Here is an 18,081-nt window from a genome sequence, read left to right as displayed (position 1 = left end):
CAATGGCACACTGGGCTATGGGCTGGGAAGGAGGCGAATGGGTTATGGAGCTAGATGCCAACTGGGGGCCCATTTAGGTGGAGGGGTCAGGGAAGGGGGACCTGGCTGTGGAAAACTAAAGATGCAGAGCCCATCCTGGAAGAAAGACCTGGGAAATGAAATATTCCCAACAGCGGCTGTGGAATCACATCCCCACACGCTATCCGTTCGTCCATCTGCCTGTCCATCTGTCATTCATTCCTCCATTTAGTCACTTACTTGTTCAACACATAAGGCAGCTTGGTGTGCTTGAAAAAAAATTATTTTGGAGCCACACAAGTTTGAGCTCTGATTGCAATTTTGCCATGCACTAGCTGAATGGCTGGGGAAAGTTATTTAATCTCTGTGTGCCTCAGTTTCCTCTTGTGTAGAACAGGGATAATGATATCTAGTGGGAGACCGGGTGTGAGGATGAACTGAAACGAAGATTCGCTGAGATAAGAAGTGTCTCCTAGAACGCGGAGGGTGCTCCGTAAATGGCAGCCGTTGTTCCGGTCACCTCCGGCCAGTCACTTAGAGATTGCCCAGGTCACGTGCAGGAAGTGCCTGGCCCTGGACCCCCACTCATGAAGGCTGACCCCAGCCACACACCCAGGCTGCATCAGAAGCTCCCCCAAGACGCCCAACCCTTGACACAGGACGGACATAGGACAACCCAATCATCTCGGCCCAGGCTGCAGCCAGTTCTGGGCCCCTCATTCACAAAGCTGGACACACCTGATTGTCTCCTTTGGGCCTCCTGATGACCCTATAGGGTAGACACTAATATGGTCCTATTTCTTCAAACAAGGGAAACTGAGGCTCAGAGAGACAGTTGGTTGTCCAAGGCCCACCAGTGGCAGAGCGGGAGCAGCACCCCAGGCGTTTTCCTCCTAACCCACTGCCCTGCCTGGGTCACTGTGTCACCTCTCTCCAGGTGTCGCTGGTACTGCGAACGGCAGCTGCCAGCAGGGCCGGCTGGGCCATCTGAGGCTTCACCAACAGGTGTGAGTGGTCAGCATTTTCATCATGCTTTGGGATGTCTGTTCCCACTGCTCGTCGCGATCAGATATCCTAAAAACCACCCTGGTATTCTCCGGGTGCAGCTTGGCTCCTGTCACTGAATATCCAGAGGCTTTGTGGGTCAGGCTGGCTTGGAAGTGTCCGGTCCTGACCCTGTGCCCTGTCAGGGTTCAGAGACTTTGGTTTCAGCCCCAAGGCTGTCACAATTTGTTGTCTGCCCTGAAGTCGCCTGGTGTCTCTAAGTTCCCGTTTCCCCTCCCCCGTAACATGCAGTAGTAATGTCATTTGCCTTATGGCTGTGAGACATCTCACAGGGCCTGTCGTAGTTGGTGCTCGTCAAAGGGGCATTGAACCTGGATTAGCACCTAGCACCTGGGGTGACTCCTTTAATGACACCTGTCCACAGTGCTTGCCTTGTGGGATTTGTTTTAAGAGCATCTAATAAGTTCATGAGAAAAAAATGAGGGCTGATACTTGTTGGGCAGTCTCTACGTCACAAATACCTCCATTGTCACTTTTTATATACCGTTGCCATAAATCCCCATACAGTCACACATCACTTAACGACGGGGATGCATTCTGAGAAACGCGTTGTTAGGTGATTTTGTCATTGTATGAACATCACAGAGTGCACTTACACAAACCTAGATGGTACAACCTACTACCCACTAAGCTACATGGTCCTAATGGGACCACCATCAAATATGCAGTCTGTCATTGACTGAAATGTCGTTATGCAGCACATGACTGTATATCAATGAGGATGCATTTGGCTTCAAGGAATGGAATACCTGACTAACTATGGCTTAGGCAATAAGCCGTTGAATTAACTCAGATAATAGGAATTCTAGAGGTAGCAGTTCCAGGTTTGGTTCAATAACACCATAAAGTCCCAAAGACCCAGACTATTTCCCTCCCTCTGCTCCAGCATCCTCAGCATGTTGGCTTTTCATTCTAAGGCTTGTGCCTTGTATACCCAACAAAACTGCTGCAGCTCCAGCCGCCAACTTTGCACATAAGGAAAGGAGAGTGGGTAGAAAAGCTTTTCCTCCCCCCCAGGAATGGAATCCTTTCTAGGAGCCCCCAGCAGACTTCTCCTTTGTGTCATTGGCCAGAATTAAATCAGAGGCCCACTCACAGGTCAGCGAATGGAGAGATCCCCAGAGTCACCTCTTGTGGGGTCATGTCTGTGGTTATAAACTTCCTCCGTGGACACAAGCCTGCCACAACCTTCAAGCAGCCGCTCTTGCTTCAGCACCCCCTTGTACAAGCCACAGGGAAAGAAAAGAGGAGTAACTGTTATTTAAAAACACAGGGTAGGGCCGGCCCCGTGGCTTAGCAGTTAAGTGCACGCTCTGCTGCTGGCAGCCCGGGTTCAGATCCCGGGCGCGCACCGACGCACCACTTCCACAGCCATGCTGAGGCCACGTCCCACATACAGCAACTAGAAGGATGTGCAACTATGACATACAACTATCTACTGGGGCTTTAGGGGGGAAAACAAAAAAAGAGGAGATGTTAGCTCAGAGCCGGTCTTCCTCAGCAAAAAGAGGAGGATTAGCACGGATGTTAGCTCAGGGCTGACCTTCCTCACAAAAAATAAATAAATAAATAAAATAAAACCACAGGGTAGAGCGTTCCCACTGAGGCCCAGAGATGAGAACTTATGCACGAGAGGGAGAGTGGAAAGAGACGTGTTCAGGGAGGCAGCTGGCCTGGAGGCCACACTGGGACTGGGGATTCCGTGCTAAGTGCAATGGGCAGGCTTTGGGAGGCTGTATGGGGCCGGGGGTGGGGGAGTGCCATGATCTTAGATTTCCAAGGACGGCTCTGGTGGCTGTGAGAAGCGTGGAAAGTGGAGGTCTGGAGGGGAGGCTGGGGAACCAGTCCAGAGGCTGTCACTGAGGTCCGTGCAAGGAAGGGGGCTGGACGAGGGCAGACCAGGCCCCATAGGAGACTCCTTACCTGTGTGGCACGTGTGACAGCTCCTGCACCAAAGGTCCTGGCTAACGAGCAGGGACGGAATTCTCGCAAATCGGTACCCACGGCTTTAATCTATGGTGACGAGAACCTGAGCCCCAGCGCTGAGTTCATTTGCAAATTCCTATCACTTCTAGATTGGCGCGCTTCAAGCCGCCCTCGTTTCCTTTTAGCCAGGGAGAGAAGAGTGAGAGATGACAAATGAAAACCAGAAGTAGGAGCAGCCTGAAGGAATGGGAGGGAGGTTCTTTTCCCCACTGGGAGCCCTCTCGAAGCACCCCCGGCCCTCCATCCTGGCCCGTAACTGTATCTCCACCTCCACCCGCACCCTCCACCATCTCCCCCTCCCCACCTTTGTGAAATACCCCGGCAGGATGACCCCAGCTCCTTCTGCGAGAATGTACCGCCCCAGTGTGAAATCACAGCCCTGTAACTTTCCCTTTAAGAACTGTCAGAGCCGGGGAGGCCAGCCAAGCCTGGGCTGGAGGTGGGGACAGAGGGAAGAAAGAAAAAAAAGAGAGAGAGGCAGGAAAAGTTTTTTCAGAGGAAAATGCAGGGTTTGTCCTCAACTCTGACGTCAGATCTCGCTTTAATAAAACCCCCCAAAGACTGCGGGAAGAGGCGTATCTGGCGCTCCTGATGGGCCAGGCCAGTCTCGGCCCAGCTCCCCCGAGAGGTGGCTGGATCCTCTGGGCTGCTCGGTCGATGCCTTTGCCACTGACTTCCAGGCATGAGGTGGTTCCTGCCCTGGACGCTGGCAGTGGTGACAGCAGCAGCTGCAGGCAGCACCCTGGCCACGGTGAGTCCTGCCTGCAGGGGCTGGGAGAGGGGACCCAGGTCCCCCCTCCACCCGGTCTGCTGCATGGGTGGGTGGCATGAGAGGGGCTGGAGTGGTGGGGGCAGGGAGGTGCCCGCTTGGGGGCAGAGGCAAGGCCCTAGGTGAGGAGTAGGGCTGGGCAGGGTCAGCAGATCCTGGCAGGGCGAGGAGGAAGAGGCAGCACCTGGAGAAATAAAACAAGCGGATCCTCCATGCCCTTCTTTGCCGCCTGAAACAGCAGAAAGGGGCACTCGGTGGAACCAGGAGTCGGGGGCCTGGACTCCACGCTCAGCTCTGCCCAGACTGGCTGAGTGACCTTGGGCTAGTCACACACCCTCTCTGAGCTCCATAAAGTGAAAAAGTTGTTAGGAGACTTCTAGAGTCTTTGAGTTTGGAAAACGAGTCTCCAAGTGTTGGAGACACTACAAGGAGGGGAGATGGAAAATGCCAAGAAAAGTTGGAAAGGAAGATGCCAGCTTTCAACCGAAGCACCTCTCTCGGGCAAACAGTGCTGGGGATGGATTTCTAACCTCAACTGCAGCCGCCTTGGGCTTGCATAGCCCTCTACAGTGTCTGACACATGCACATTTGGTCCTGTATATAAAGCCCGCTGCTTCAGGGGGCTCCTGAGGGTTCTCTCTCTCCCACCTCCATCCCAGGAGCAGCCAGGGGCACAAAATGCGTGGCAGCACACAGCCAGCCTGCTGGCTCCAGGCGCGGAGGCAGGCGCGGGGCAAGCAGCTGGAGGTGGGCAGCTGGGAAGGGCTTCTGAACTGGAGATCACACAGCCAGGCCAGGGCCTGCTGCCAGGGGCAAATCCGAGAGTCAGTGGGAAGATAGCAAGAGGGGAATTGATTCTCCTTCTTTGATTCCTTTGGGATCAATAAGTCCCATTCACAGATGAGGAAACTGAGGCTGGGGGGTAAGCTACTTGCCCATGGGCTCAAAGACACTGGTTCGGATTCAACCAGATCGGAGGCTGAGAGCTCATGGCCAACCATGGGCCGGTGGCCTCGTGGGAGCTGGGTGATGGGTGTTCCTCCAAGTGCCCTGGTGTGTACCATGAGGGCAGGGCGTGTGTCTGTGTGATTCACTGTTCAATCCTCCATACCTTGCGTAGTGCCTGCCCATAGCTGGTACAAACATCCTACAAACAAACTTCTTTTTTTTTTCCCCAAAGCCCCAGTGCATAGTTGTATATCCTAGTTGTAGATCCTTCTAGTTCTTCTATGTGGGACGCCGCCTCAGCGTGGCTTGATGAGTGGTGAGTAGGTCCATGCCCAGGATCCTAACCTGCGAACCCCAGGCTGCTGAAGCAGAGCACTCGAATTTAACCACTAGGCCACTGGGCCGAGCCCACAAAGTTCTCAATTCCATTTTACCAATGAAAGAAATGGAGACAGAGCAAGTGAGGGACTCATCCAGAGTCTCATAATTAATAAGTGGCCAGGGCCCAAAGTTAGATCTTTTCCTACCAAATCTTGCTCTTTTTTCCAGAGCTTTCCTAGGTTAGGGGAAACTGAGCATTTCCTGCAAACTGGAGCAACCAGAAGGAGACAGATTTGCCTTCATCTCAGGGTGCCATGGCCAGGAGGACAGGGGGTGGATGGAGAAGGGGTGTGAGGTGTGGGGTGGCCAGAGTCTGAGTGAGGAGGAGGAGAGAAGCTTGCGGGTGGCTCCAAGTACACAGGAGCCCCAGGTACCTCCGCAGAGCCACCAGCGCTGGGGCGGAGTGGGGAACAGAGCCGCGGGCTCAGCAGAGGGGACCCGCAGCACAGGGCCGAGGGTCCTGAGAGACCCAGGCAGCAGGATGGAGGGAAGGCTCCTGGGAGGAGGTGAAGTAGCTCTCCTCTGTGCACCTCTCCCCGCCCCCCCGCCCTGGGTCTTCCCTGGGGACTCGGCACCGCCCAGCCCACACTTGTCCCCAATCTGGGGGCTCCTGGCACATAGCCCAGCACTAGACCTCTCGGGGCATCATTAACGCCCCCGGTGAGGCCGTGAGACAAATGGCCACCAGTGCCCTGCTTAACAGCCACATTCCATACATGGCCATCCTTCCTAAATGAATATACAACAGGAACACAAGTCCACTCAGGGGGCCAGTGGGAGTTTGATGGAAAAAATGATTACAGATGTGCATATGAAAGAAAGAGTTTCTGAGAATTGCCAAGAAAACTTAGGAAGCAGAAAACTTGCCCAGTCAGATACTCCAGGCTTATCGAAAGGGTCTGTAACTGAAGGAGGAAGATGCCAACCCAGGAAGCGATAAATCAAGAAGCAGGATGGGGTATGGAGCTCAGAAACGCAGCCAAGTATGTTCGGGAATGTAATGTATGATAAAGGCGTGCTGCAGATATGGCTTGTTTTCCCATCTCTTTGTTCCTTTCTTCCTTCTACACATAATGAGTACCCACCGTGTGCTGAGAGAGAGGGCCCATGCTTAGAGAGCACTGCCAAGTCCTGTGCCAAATGCCACATATATATGTACATAAGACCTTCGTTGCTTCATCCAACAGACACTTATTAACATTTATTAAGCATCTCCTAAAATTCTCATAGCAATACCATTACGCAGATTAATTATCCTCCTTTGTAGATGCAAAAACTGAAGCTCAGAGAGGTTAAGTAATTTGTCCCAGGTCACACAGCGAGTACTCAGTGGAGCTGACATTTGAACTTAGGTCCAGCTCTTTGCAGGACAGCGTCTTGGTCCACATACTTGTGCAGAACGAGAAGTACATGGTCCCTGCCCCTACAGAGCTCACAGGCTAGCGAGGAAGGTGACAGCACCCACATGTCGGAATGAGAGGTGACAGGACGATGTCATCCAGGAGAGAGAGGCTGGGTTCAGGGTCTACCACGGCTGTGCCAGCTTCAGCAAGTCCCTTAATCACTCCAGACCTCACTGTCCTCCCTTGTCAATGGGGGCTAGCAACCTCAGCCCCACCGAGCTCCCTGCTGCTGGTGAGTGAACACAGGCCTGCTCGAGGGAAGCCTCGCAGAAGCACGTAATGGATAAACAAATGCCCCGCTAATCAATTCCTGGGCAGAGAGCAGGTCTGTGGTAGTCCGTTCACAGGTGAGACCCATATTAATGTATGTGGGGTGTGTACAGATGTACGTGTGTACGTGTGTGTGTGACTGCGGCTTGCCTGCATATATAAATCCCCATGGTGTGTGTGTGTGTGTGAGGATGCATCTGCTAAGTGTGAAATGCAAAGTCATTCTCACTCCTGGGACCAATTGCAGGATAGTGTGGACCCGGGTACGTGGCGTATCGCTTTTAAAAAATTGCAGAACCGTAAACAAGATGCCTTCTTTACACCTTCCGTCCATAGTTTGGATCTGAGCTAGCATTTCAAACCCCACCCTGGGCCTCACACCCACCAGCTCCCTGCTCAGAGCCTCTTCCGGTAGCTTGGAAGCTCTGCTCCCAGCTCAGCGCCCCTCCTGCCCACAGCTTGTCCAGGATGCTGCTGAGAGCGTGGCAGGAAGAGACACTTTCCACCTGAGCAGGCACTTGGCGAGGGTTCGCCCTCTGGAATGGGCACGACAGCAGTGCTCTTTGGGAGACCAGACCCTGACCACGGGCTGGGCAGTGCCTCCAGGCCCCTCAGCACACTCAGCTCCCCTAGGTTTCAGAAAAGGCCCTGCCACACTCCAGCAAAGCAGCCAAATGCCAGGAGGCTGCCTTGGGCTTTGTACAAACAGAACCTTGGGATTCCTCCCAGGAACCTCCGTCATCTTTCTGGGCAGTGGGGAGAGGTTGGTGCACACTCTGTGGGTTTTATACGGGAGCAAGGAAAGCGAGCCAGCAAGGGTCCAGGGTGGAATTCCAGGAGGGGCTGGGAGGGATGCCAACCACAGCCCAGGAAGCAAAGCACAGCAGGAAGGGTCGCAATAGAACCGGATAATACTGCAAAAGTCTAGGAGCAGGATCCGGCAGATTTGTTCATTCATTCGAGGACACCTATGCGGCGCCCTACGTCCCAGTAACACGGATGATAATGAGGGCTAATGTTGACCAGGCTCACTGTGTCCTGGGCACAGCGTCCTGAGCACTCTGCGTATATACGTCAACTCACTTGAAAACCACACACCAATGCAGCTGGCAGTATCACTGTAGTCTAGCCCAGCACTAGCCCAGTCCAACCAGTAGCCACTCACCTCATGACCACTGAGCACCTGAAATGCAGCCAGTCCCAGCTAAGCTGCAGGAGTGAAACATACATCAGATTTCAAAGACTTATGTATACAAGAAAGCAACATTCTCATTATAATTAATTATACTGAATCCATGTTGAAATGATAATATATTTAACATATTGGATTAAACAAAATATATTATTAAAATAAATTTCACCTGTTTCTTATCACTTTTTAATGTGGCTACCAAAAAAATGTAAAATTCCATATAGGGTTCACATTATATTTTACTAGAGAGTGTTGGCCTGGAAAGACACAAATGTACATAGAGGGGTTACAACAGGTGGGGAGGGAAAAATATTAAGGGTTCTAACCCCAGCCCCTCCACTTATAAGCAGTGCACCCTTGGACAAGTAACCCAGCCTGTCTGAGCCAGCTTCTTTGTCTGTAAAAAGGCGTAATATTAGTACTTGCTCCTCGGGGTTGTTGGGAGGATTAAAGAATGAAATGGAGATAAAGCACATGAACCCCTGGAAACTCAAGGGGAAATGGGAAATGATTCCATTGTTCCACCAGCAGGGGCTGGGGAGGCCCAGCTTTAGTGGAAGCACGGGCTGCAGACAAGTGCCGCGTCTGGTCGAGCAGGGGTTTATAAAGACTCCAGGCTCAGAGCCAGGTGGGCGGGGGGAGGGGCAGACTAATTGCTGGGCTTTGCTGGGCTCAATGCTGGGGACGTCTTCTGAAGATCCCAAGGTTTCCACATCCTGGCCCGCTTCCCCAGCACATTTAGAGGGAGCCAATGAACACTTTCGGATTATTGTGTGGGAGAAAGAAATACTGATGATGATGCTGCTGATGGTGGCGGTGGTGGTGGTGGTGGTGATGGTGATGATGGTGGTGATGATAATCCTAATGATGGTGATGATAATGATGGTTCTAATGGTGGTGGTGATGGTGATGATGGTGGTGATGATAATCCTAACGATGGTGATGATAATGATGGTTCTAATGGTGGTGGTGATGGTGATGATGGTGGTGATGATAATCCTAATGATGGTGATGATAATGATGGTTCTAATGGTGGTGGTGATGGTGATGATGGTGGTGATGATAATCCTAATGATGGTGATGATAATGATGGTTCTAATGGTGATGGTGATGGTGATGATGGTGGTGATGATAATCATAATGATGGTGATGATAATGATAGTTCTAATGGTGGTGGTGATGGTGATGATGGTGGTGATGATAATGGTAATGATAGTGATGATAATGATCGTTCTAATGGTGGTGGTGATGGTGATGATAATGTTAGTGGCGGTGATGGTGATGATGGTCATGGTGATGGTGATGATGGTGGTGATAATGATGTTTATAGGTGAGACTTGTGCTTTCCATCCCTGAGGCAGGGTCCCTTGATACTGATGATAATATTCATAGCCCATCCACTTACGTTCCATGGATGCTAACAGCCCTGCCCCTTCACATTTCTAGAGATGTGATGATAAACGGTAGGCTCTGCCCCTAACATCTAGGATGGCTCACATGTTGGGGACAGATTTTTACACTAGCAGAGAGGAGTATGTTGAGGAACCAGAGAGGGAAGCTCAGAGGTCTGCAGGAGAAAAGTACCAATTCCAGGGCCCTGAGCCTGAATTCCTGAGGAGACCTCCAGGCACCTGCACGTTAACCAACACGTTGATGATTCTTATGCACACTTGATTTCAAACACCATTGAATTAGACAGACTCTAGTCTCTCCTCCAGCTTTGACTTTCTGTTCGTATGCCCACTCTCCTCCTCCTCCTCTCTCTCTTCCTCCTCCTCCTTCTCCTCCTCTCCATGACAGAGGGAAGTAGAGGAGGGAAAGGAGATAGAATCAGAGGAGGAGGAACCAGGCCTCTCAAAACGTGAATAACGGACATTCCAGGGGATGTGATAAAATCTGTCCACACCCACTCCAAGGCCCCCAATCTGGAGGCGCGTCCAGGCTTGGGACGTGGACTGTGGATCTGCTAAGCTTTGGGGCGGGGGAGACAGAGTGAGAGGAAATGAGAGCCAGGCCCAAAGGAGAGGAAGGGAGGGTCCACCCTGCCCCTCGGGAATCCTGAGTCTCAGAGTGGAGAGAAGGGGCGTGTTCCATGAGCCTGCCCAGGGCTGCAGGGGTGAGGGGGAGGGGGGTGTCTAAGAGTGGAGGAACGTTCTGAGAGAGCAGGGAGTTGTACCCTGCCCTTGGGCAGAGCAGTAGACTCACCTGGATCGCCGGAAGACCAAAGGAAGAGCTCGTTGCTGTGACTTTAGACAAGCCATGGCCCTCTCAGTGCCATTTCTAATCTTGAAAATGAGGAGGTTAGACTTGCCCCCAAACTTGCTTCCAGCTAGAGCCACCATAGAGTCCTAGGGTCCATCACTGGTTCACTGGGCGGGCCCCTCATCTCACCAGCAGGGCTCGTGTGCCATAATTAGGGGGGGTCATGTTGCTGCCACTCTAGAAAGGGGTGCCCCATGCTCTGGGGTGTCCCTCTGGACATGCTTCCTCCCTTCAAGGTGTCCAAAAATGTTCTCTTCTTGGCCTATGCCTCCTCTTTCAACCCTTCAGAGTGTACTCCTGCTCTCATAAAACTGGAAAGCATACCACCTGCTTAACCTCCAAGGGTCCCTCCATCTCAGTGGTTCCCAGTCAGGCCTGGTCCTCAGGATCCTTGGGTGCTGCCTGCACAGACCAAAGCCGGGCTCCCCCAGGCCCACTGAGTCGGGCTGGGCAGGGGTCCAGACTCCTCCAGAGTTGTAACGTTTCCCAGCACAGATGATCCTGGAGGTCTTACAAGTTCGGGAAGCATTGCTGTAGATACCAGGTGCCATCAAAGGGCTTCAGCAGGCCTGCCTCCCCATCTCAGTAAATAAGGCCTCCATCTGCCCCCTGAGAAACCCAGGGCCATTATTCACCCTTACTCCCCGCCCAGGGCCTCCAGCTCCCCGCTCCTGCTGCCAGGCTCTGCTGCGGACCTCCAGCTGGGCCCCCCTCCTCCACCTCTAGGCATTTCCCCTAGCCAAGAGGTTCAAGTCCACACCTGGAGCTCGGAGGGAAGAGAGTGAACTCTGCAGTTGGAATGATCTGGAGTCAACCACAGAGTTTGAATTTAGAGAGGGGATCATCTTGATCACGTTACCTAACCTTTCCAAGCCTCAGTTTCCTCGTCTGTGACCTGTGGGATCTACCTCTGAAAGGAGTTGTGCCAAAGAATGAGCCGGGTCGGCGCAGAGCCTGGAGCAGGCGGCGCTCGGTGACGATCGCTTTACTTCCTCCCCTGAGTCTGGCCCACGCCTGTCTTCCAGCATTACCCTTTGGTGATCACCCTTCCAGCATCACTGCCCCAATTCCTACTTCAAGGGCATTCTCCCACATGCTTAAGTGTCCCCACCTCTGCGCTCATGCCCATGCTGTTCCTTCTGCCTGAAATACCTTTCCCTCCCGTCTCTGTTCAGGAAATCCACGTCAGTGAAGCTGGTCCCTCTCCAGGAAGCTTCCCTGGCCTCCCCCAGGTGGAGCTGTCAGCATCCCACTGTGGGCACCCCTGGTCCTTGCTCTCACCCCGGTGGAAGGCAGCATGTCTCTCAGCACAGCTCTCTGCCGGCCGTGCCCCATGTACCAGCTGCCCTTCCTCGAAGCTCCTCCTCCCGCAAGGATAACCCCAGACCTTGGCATGTGCTGTGCCCTCCCCGTGCCTTGCCCTGCTTTCTCCCTCCTGGACCTGATGCCTTCCCTGCTCAGTTCGGCCGTCACCGTGTATGCTGGCACATTACAGGTGCCCAACGCATACTTGTGGTTGAGTGAATGAATTCATAAGCAAAACCAGACCCAAGGGGTGTGGGCCCGGCAGGATGTGTGCAGAGGGGACAGAAGGGACAGAGGGGACCACCAGCAACCTCTCTGAAGTGGAGGCTTCGTGCTGGGGACGGGGAAGGAGGGAATCTGATGAGAGGGCCTGGACTGATCACTAAGAGGACCGAGCAGCGAGCGGTGGCTAATGGGTTTGGTTCTTGGGCACAGAACGGAAAGTCAGAAGACCCGGGTCTGGTCTAGGCTCTGATTTTGTCTCTGAGCCTCCATTTCTTCATCTGAAAATGGGGACAGGAGACCCACTCTGCCCGTGCTCCGGGCAGGATGGTGCGATGGGTAAGGGGAGGGAGGTGGCGGCACACAGCCGGGGGTCAACGGCCCGCTGCACCACCTCCCGGCTGGGCCTCAGCTTGTCACCTGTGACATGGACTTAAAAAGCCCGTCTCACAGAGCCCTGTGACTGGGGAGAGGGCGCAGGCTGGGTGCTGAGCATGGGTCGAGGAGGAGCCCGAGGAGGCACAAACAGGAGAGTGGACGGCAAGGTGCTTTGGGGTTCGGGGTGTTGTCTTCTAGGCCCTTCTGAGAGTTCTTGGACTATAGGAGCTGGTGGGTGGGCGCTGCATGGCTTGGGGGCTGCAGCTGTCTGTCCTTTCAGCTGCTGCCCTGCCCAGGTATTTAACCTGTCCCTGCCCCCACACACACAATACACGCACACACGTGCACACACACACACACACACACACCAGTCCACTTCCTTAGCAGCTGTTTCTGGCCCTGTGCTCCAAGTAACCACATCCTAACACTTTGAAACTTCAGCTCTTAAATGATCAGAAGCGCCAATCCTTGTTGGCCCTCACTGTGTGCCGGGGTCCACACGGGTGTCACAGGAGAGCCCCAGGTGGCGGGAGTCTTTATCATCCCCACTTTACAAAGCAGGAAACTGAGGCACACGGTTTTACTGATCCCTGTGCCACCCAAGCTTCAAGAACACCACTGAGTCCCCCATGCAGGGCTGTTGGGACCCACTCCTGAGGGGTCCTGGGTGCCAGCCTCTTGTCCACGTCTGCGTCCCTGCCTGAGTCAGGACCCAGTCCAGGAGGAGGGTAGGGAGGCGGGTCGGGCTCAGGGCGGTGGAGGGAGGAGAGACCTTATCTGAGGCCCAGCCCAGGGAGCCGAACGTCAGAGCTGTAAGACGCCAGAGGGATTGCCTCATCCCTGACCTGCCCTGTGGGGGAGCAAATGGCTCATCCCAGGCCGCAAGCCTCAGGGTGGGGGCTGGAGCCCAGGGCTTCTCACCTCCAGGTACGGGGCTGGGCAGAGGAGCTGAAGACAGCTCCCTCTGCCCCATCGGCCAGCTGCTCCCTCCCCACCGTGAGCTCAGTGGATGGCAAGTTCTCCCACCCTTGTTTGCAGTGGCTGTTGCTCCAGGGCTCACCCCATCCCTGGTGACACCATGGCCACTGCCACACCCAGGCCTGGGACATGGAAGGCTCTCTGCTCCTTTTGGTTAATTGAGTGAACTGGAAATTGGACAAGAGCAGGGTCCCTTAGAGGTCGTTGCAGGAGCATAAGACGCAGAATCAGAAGAGCTGAGTGTTTTCTTGCTGTACATCTTAACATCTGTGGGCCTCAGTATCCCTATCTGTCAAGTTGAGATGATCAGTGCAGACCTCACAGGGTTGTTTTGATTATCACCTGGCACAAGGATTGGCTGACTCAGGAAAGACCTCCATCTTCCCCGAGGGGGTGCACACACCCCAGGCATGGCCCTCAAGGTCCTCTGGCCGTGGCCCCCGCCTGCCATCTCCACGTCTCAGCAACACTGACAAATGGCCACTCTTGTGCCATGCCACACTGCTGCTAGCTGCACACCCTCACTCGTGCTGTCCCTCAGTTTGGATGCCCTTCTGGTCAATTCTCACTCATCCTGTAAAACAGTACAAATGCCTCCTCCTCCAGGAAGCACTCCCTGCTCCTAGGCCCCTGCCCCTTCCCTTCTTATCCTGCCCTCATAGTCTTCACCTAGATGCTGCTGAGGCACCCTATAGTGTGGCCCTTAGGTGTGAGGCCTTGAGAGACTGACACAGAGTTCAAATCCCAGCTCTGCCATGTGCTAGTGCAAATCATCTGAGCTTTCTGTGGCTCAGTTTACTCATCTGTAAATCAGGGAAGAGGATTCTGAAAGCAGCCTGCCTCTTAGGGCTATCACGGGGTTGGATGACTTATTTAGAGTGTAAACTAGTAAAAGAGGCTTCAAAGGCAAAATGTAGCACAACACGCAGACCTCGTTTTGATCGTGATTCAAGAAAACCATTTGATTAAAAAAAATATTTGAGACAATCAGCGAAATTTGAATATGGAACAGGCATTAACTAAAGAACATTACAAAGTGTAACTAATTTTATTGGTGTGATGATTGTACGGGGGTTACGTTTTTTTAAAAAAAATTTCCCCATACTTTAGAGCCACACTCTGAAGAATTTCACATAAAATCACATGATGTCTGGGATTGGCTTTGAAAAACTCAAGAATGAAAAACTTTGTGTGTAGGTGGGAGCAATAATGAAACAAGATGGACAAAGTGTTGATAATTATTGAAGCTGATACAGGTATGTGAGGTTATATTATTCTTGCAACTTTTGTGAATATTTGAACATGTCTATAACAAAGAATTAGCACATTTTAAATTTGTTTACATATAAAGTGTTGCCACTTGATACCCACTCTGTAAGGGCGGGCTGTTTTTTTTTTTTTTTTTTTTTTTTTTTTTTGTGAGGAGAACAGCCCTGTGCTAACATCCGCCAATCCTCCTCTTTTTTTTTGCTGAGGAAGACGGCCCTGGGCTAACATCTGTGCCCATCTTCCCCCACTTTATATGGGACGCCGCCACAGCATGGCTTGCCAAGCAGTGCGTCGGTGCGCGCCCGGGATCCGAACCAGCGAACCCCGGGCCGCCTCAGTGGAGCGCGCGCACTTAACCGCTTGTGCCACCGGGTCGGCCCCAGGGTGGGCTGTTCTTAATGGTACTATTACTCTGTAACAGAAGTCAGCAAAGTTTCCTACAAAAGATCAGATAGTAAATATTCTAGGCTCTGTGGGCTATAAGGGCTCTGTGGAATATTCTTCTCTTTTTTTTTTTTTTTTTTACAACTCTTTAAAAATGTTAAATCCATTCTTGGCCCTTACAAAAATTCCGTGGGCCAGATGTGGCCCGTGGGCTATAGTTTCCCATCCCCGCTCCCTGATGCGGTCACCTTTCTTATCCTCGTTTCTCCTCAGAAGGCAGGGCGTTCCCTGAGGCTTGGACTTGGAACTCAGTTGATGCTTTATATGTGTTTGGTGAACGAGTGAACGAACAAACACACGAGGGCTCGTTATTTGGAAAGAAATTTGGCTTCCTGCCCCTCCACCCTCTCCATGTCAAGTCGACTTCCCCCACCAGAAGCTCACAAGACTGCATGTTTATAAAACCAATTAGCAGAAAATCTCCAAAAACCTCCCACATCCCATGACAAGCAGCCTGGCCAACGCTGAGTCAGCGCAGGCCCTGCAGTTCCCTGGAGGTCTTGCCATCCGGGCCAGAGCCGAGCTGAGCATGGAAGGCTCTGGGCAAGGCTGGTCCTCCAGGCTCTCAGGCCAGGTGACCAGGGTTTGAGGCTAAGAGCTTTCCAGGCCGGTGGTCCAAGCAAGACCACTTTCCATGGCCCCAACAGGGACCCGGGTACAGACCCCTAGAGGTACCCTCCTAGGAGGTGCTCAGAAAAGAGGAGTCCACCAACTCACATTGTGCTGCCCCGGCCAGTTGCACCAGAAATGTGAGATCAAAGCTGTGGGGAGGGCAGGTCACTGGGCATCCACCGCTCTGGGCCCACGCCTGGGCCGCAGACTCCTACTCCCTCCAGGGGCCTCTCTTTTCAGTAAATGAGTAAAGGGAAACTGCTTCCAGGCAGAGCAGAGGTTTCCTAAAGCCCCCAGGCCCCGCTGGGGCGGCTCAGGCATTTCTGTCTCAACCCTGCCCCCTTGTGGAGCATCCGGGTGCAGCCTCCCCAACACGGGCATCCAGGTGCCCGGACCATCTGTCCTGTTCACTGGGCGCTTGCCCAGGGCGTGTTGGTGCGGTGCTGGGCACTGAAGAGACAAGAAAGGGCAACCTGTCCTGAAAACCCCCACGAGAAGCTCCCATCTCCTCTTCTGGGGGGCCCTTGGCATCCATACAATCCTCACCAGCCGTGTCGTACCTTTAGTGTGTCTCTAGACTGCAGGCTCCCTTCCGGTAAGGACCTCGTCTTGTTCATCTGAGCGCCAGCCACACAGGAGATGCTTAGAGCCTGTGTGTGATGGGTGGATGGAGGAATGAATGAACGAATGTGCATGTGAATGGAGAGGGAGTAGTACAGCATGGTGATTACAAGTGAGGGCTCTGGAGGGACACTCTGGGGTCATGGACCACTTCCCAGCTGCCAGAGCTCGAGCAAGAAACTCAAGCTCTCTAAGCCTCAGTTTCTCATCTGTGAAATGGGGCTAATACCAGTAAGTGCTCCTGAGGGTGCTGGAGGACGCTGTCCTCATCACCACTGGACAAATGAGGAAACAGAAGCTCAGAGAGGGTGAGCACGGCCCCAGGTCACAGAGGCTTGGATGCCGTGCCCTCTCCCCCTCCTCCCAGAGCCCTGTCCACCCATGAACCACAGACTCTCAGGAGAGGGTGGGGTCCATCCCCCTCATCAGAAGGGACATTTCAGGTCCCCTGGAGGCACCCCACCACAGCCAGGATCCTACTTTCTGTTCTCACTCTTACTACCATGCATTTTTGTAAAAATGAAGTAAAACTGATGTGCAAAAGTCCAATTATAGACTTACCATTCCTGGGTCCATTTCAGAGAGCTGGAAAACACCGTAAAATCCGTAGGCACTGCTCATCCTTACGCATCACCTCAAAAATGTGTGTGCAGCATTTCCTGAGGGAATTTAATTCTTTTCCTTCCCAGTTTTAATATAAGTTTGTCCAATAAATATGATCAAAGGGATCATCGCTTTTAACCTGCCTACTGATGACCCTCCTTGTCCAGAGAGTTGAGTGTCTGACACCATCTCAGTGCGTTCAGACTGGTATAACAAGATAGGCCTTGTGGCTTATAAACAACAGAAGTTTATTTCTCCCCGTCTGGAGGCTGGGAGTCCAGCACCAAGGCCAGCATGGATGCGTTCTGGTCAGAGCCCTTTTCCTGGTTCACGTGGCATCTTCTCGCTGCGTCCTCACGTGGCGGAAGGGACTAGGGGGCTCGGGGTCTCTGTTATAAGGGCACTAATCCCATCCACCAGGGCTCCACCTTCAGGACCTAATCACCTCCCAAGGTCCCCACCTCCTAACACCGTCACCTTTAGAGGTCAGGATGTCAACATAAGAATTCTGGGGCGGGCACAAACAGTCAGACCATAGCAGACTCCTAGGGGTCTTATCCCGGGGAGCCACTCCTTTTTCATTTTTCAATCAGTTTCACAAAGTGTTAAAGGCAAAGGACTTCATTTTCAGTTAACTGCCACGGCCCACTCACGGAGCAGGGTGTGGCCCTGTGACGTCACAGAGGCTGTGGGCTCCGCAGGTCTGCATGAACCGCTTTGGAAGGCCGTGTAGGGCGCCAGTGGGTACAGCATGTAAGTGCAGTCATACAAGTCACAGGTTAAGAAAAGAAGACAGCCTAGAGGCCCCACGCCTTCCCTCCTCTGCCCTGAACTCTAAGGCAGGGGTCCCATCACACAAGGATCACCAGGGGTGCAAATCAAATACAGATTCCGGACCCAGCCTAGAGGAACTGAAGGCGAATATTGCAGTGGGGTCCAGGAATTTGTACTCAAACAAGGTCCTTAGGCCCTGGTTCTCAGCCCCTGCTGCATTCAGAACCACCTGGAAAATCCCAGCGCCCAGGCTCCTCCCCAGACCACTTAAATCAGGATGTCTGAGGACAGTGGCCTGGTAGCATTGTTAACTAAAGCCTCCGGGTGCTTCTAACACGTAGCTGTGTGGGAACCACCGCGGGAAGGCAGTCTGTGTGAGGTCGCTGCCCTGGGTTGTCAGGAGGGGTCGCTGAGGAGGGAGGAGCCGGGCGGGTGGCGAGGCCCGTGTCCTCGGGGCTGAGCAGGCAGAACTGGCAGGAGCAGCTGTGACGGAGCGAGCGCTGGGCACCCCGCCCGAGAAGCATCGGGGGATTGCCTCCACCTTCCCGTCTTCCCCGTAAGCACAGTGGTATCTGCAGAGA

General features: G+C 53.1%; 1 protein-coding gene across 1 annotated transcript in view; it reads left to right on the top strand.

Moving 5' to 3' along the window:
* Positions 1–3,726: 3,726 nt before the first annotated feature.
* The window catches only part of CCN4 (cellular communication network factor 4), a 34,200-nt gene continuing 19,845 nt past the window's right edge, over positions 3,727–18,081 (top strand). Inside the window, 1 exon segment of the mRNA XM_087447113.1 lies at positions 3,727–3,806. Within this exon segment, the coding sequence (XP_087303239.1) occupies positions 3,727–3,806 (80 nt within the window).

The sequence above is a fragment of the Ceratotherium simum genome, chromosome 23, assembly GCF_057802395.1.
Source record: "Ceratotherium simum simum isolate JZ-2026a chromosome 23, ASM5780239v1, whole genome shotgun sequence".
In the NCBI taxonomy this organism is placed as follows: Eukaryota; Metazoa; Chordata; class Mammalia; order Perissodactyla; family Rhinocerotidae; genus Ceratotherium; species Ceratotherium simum.
Note: the sequence above shows the minus strand (reverse complement) of the source record. Positions and strands in the feature narration are given on the sequence as shown.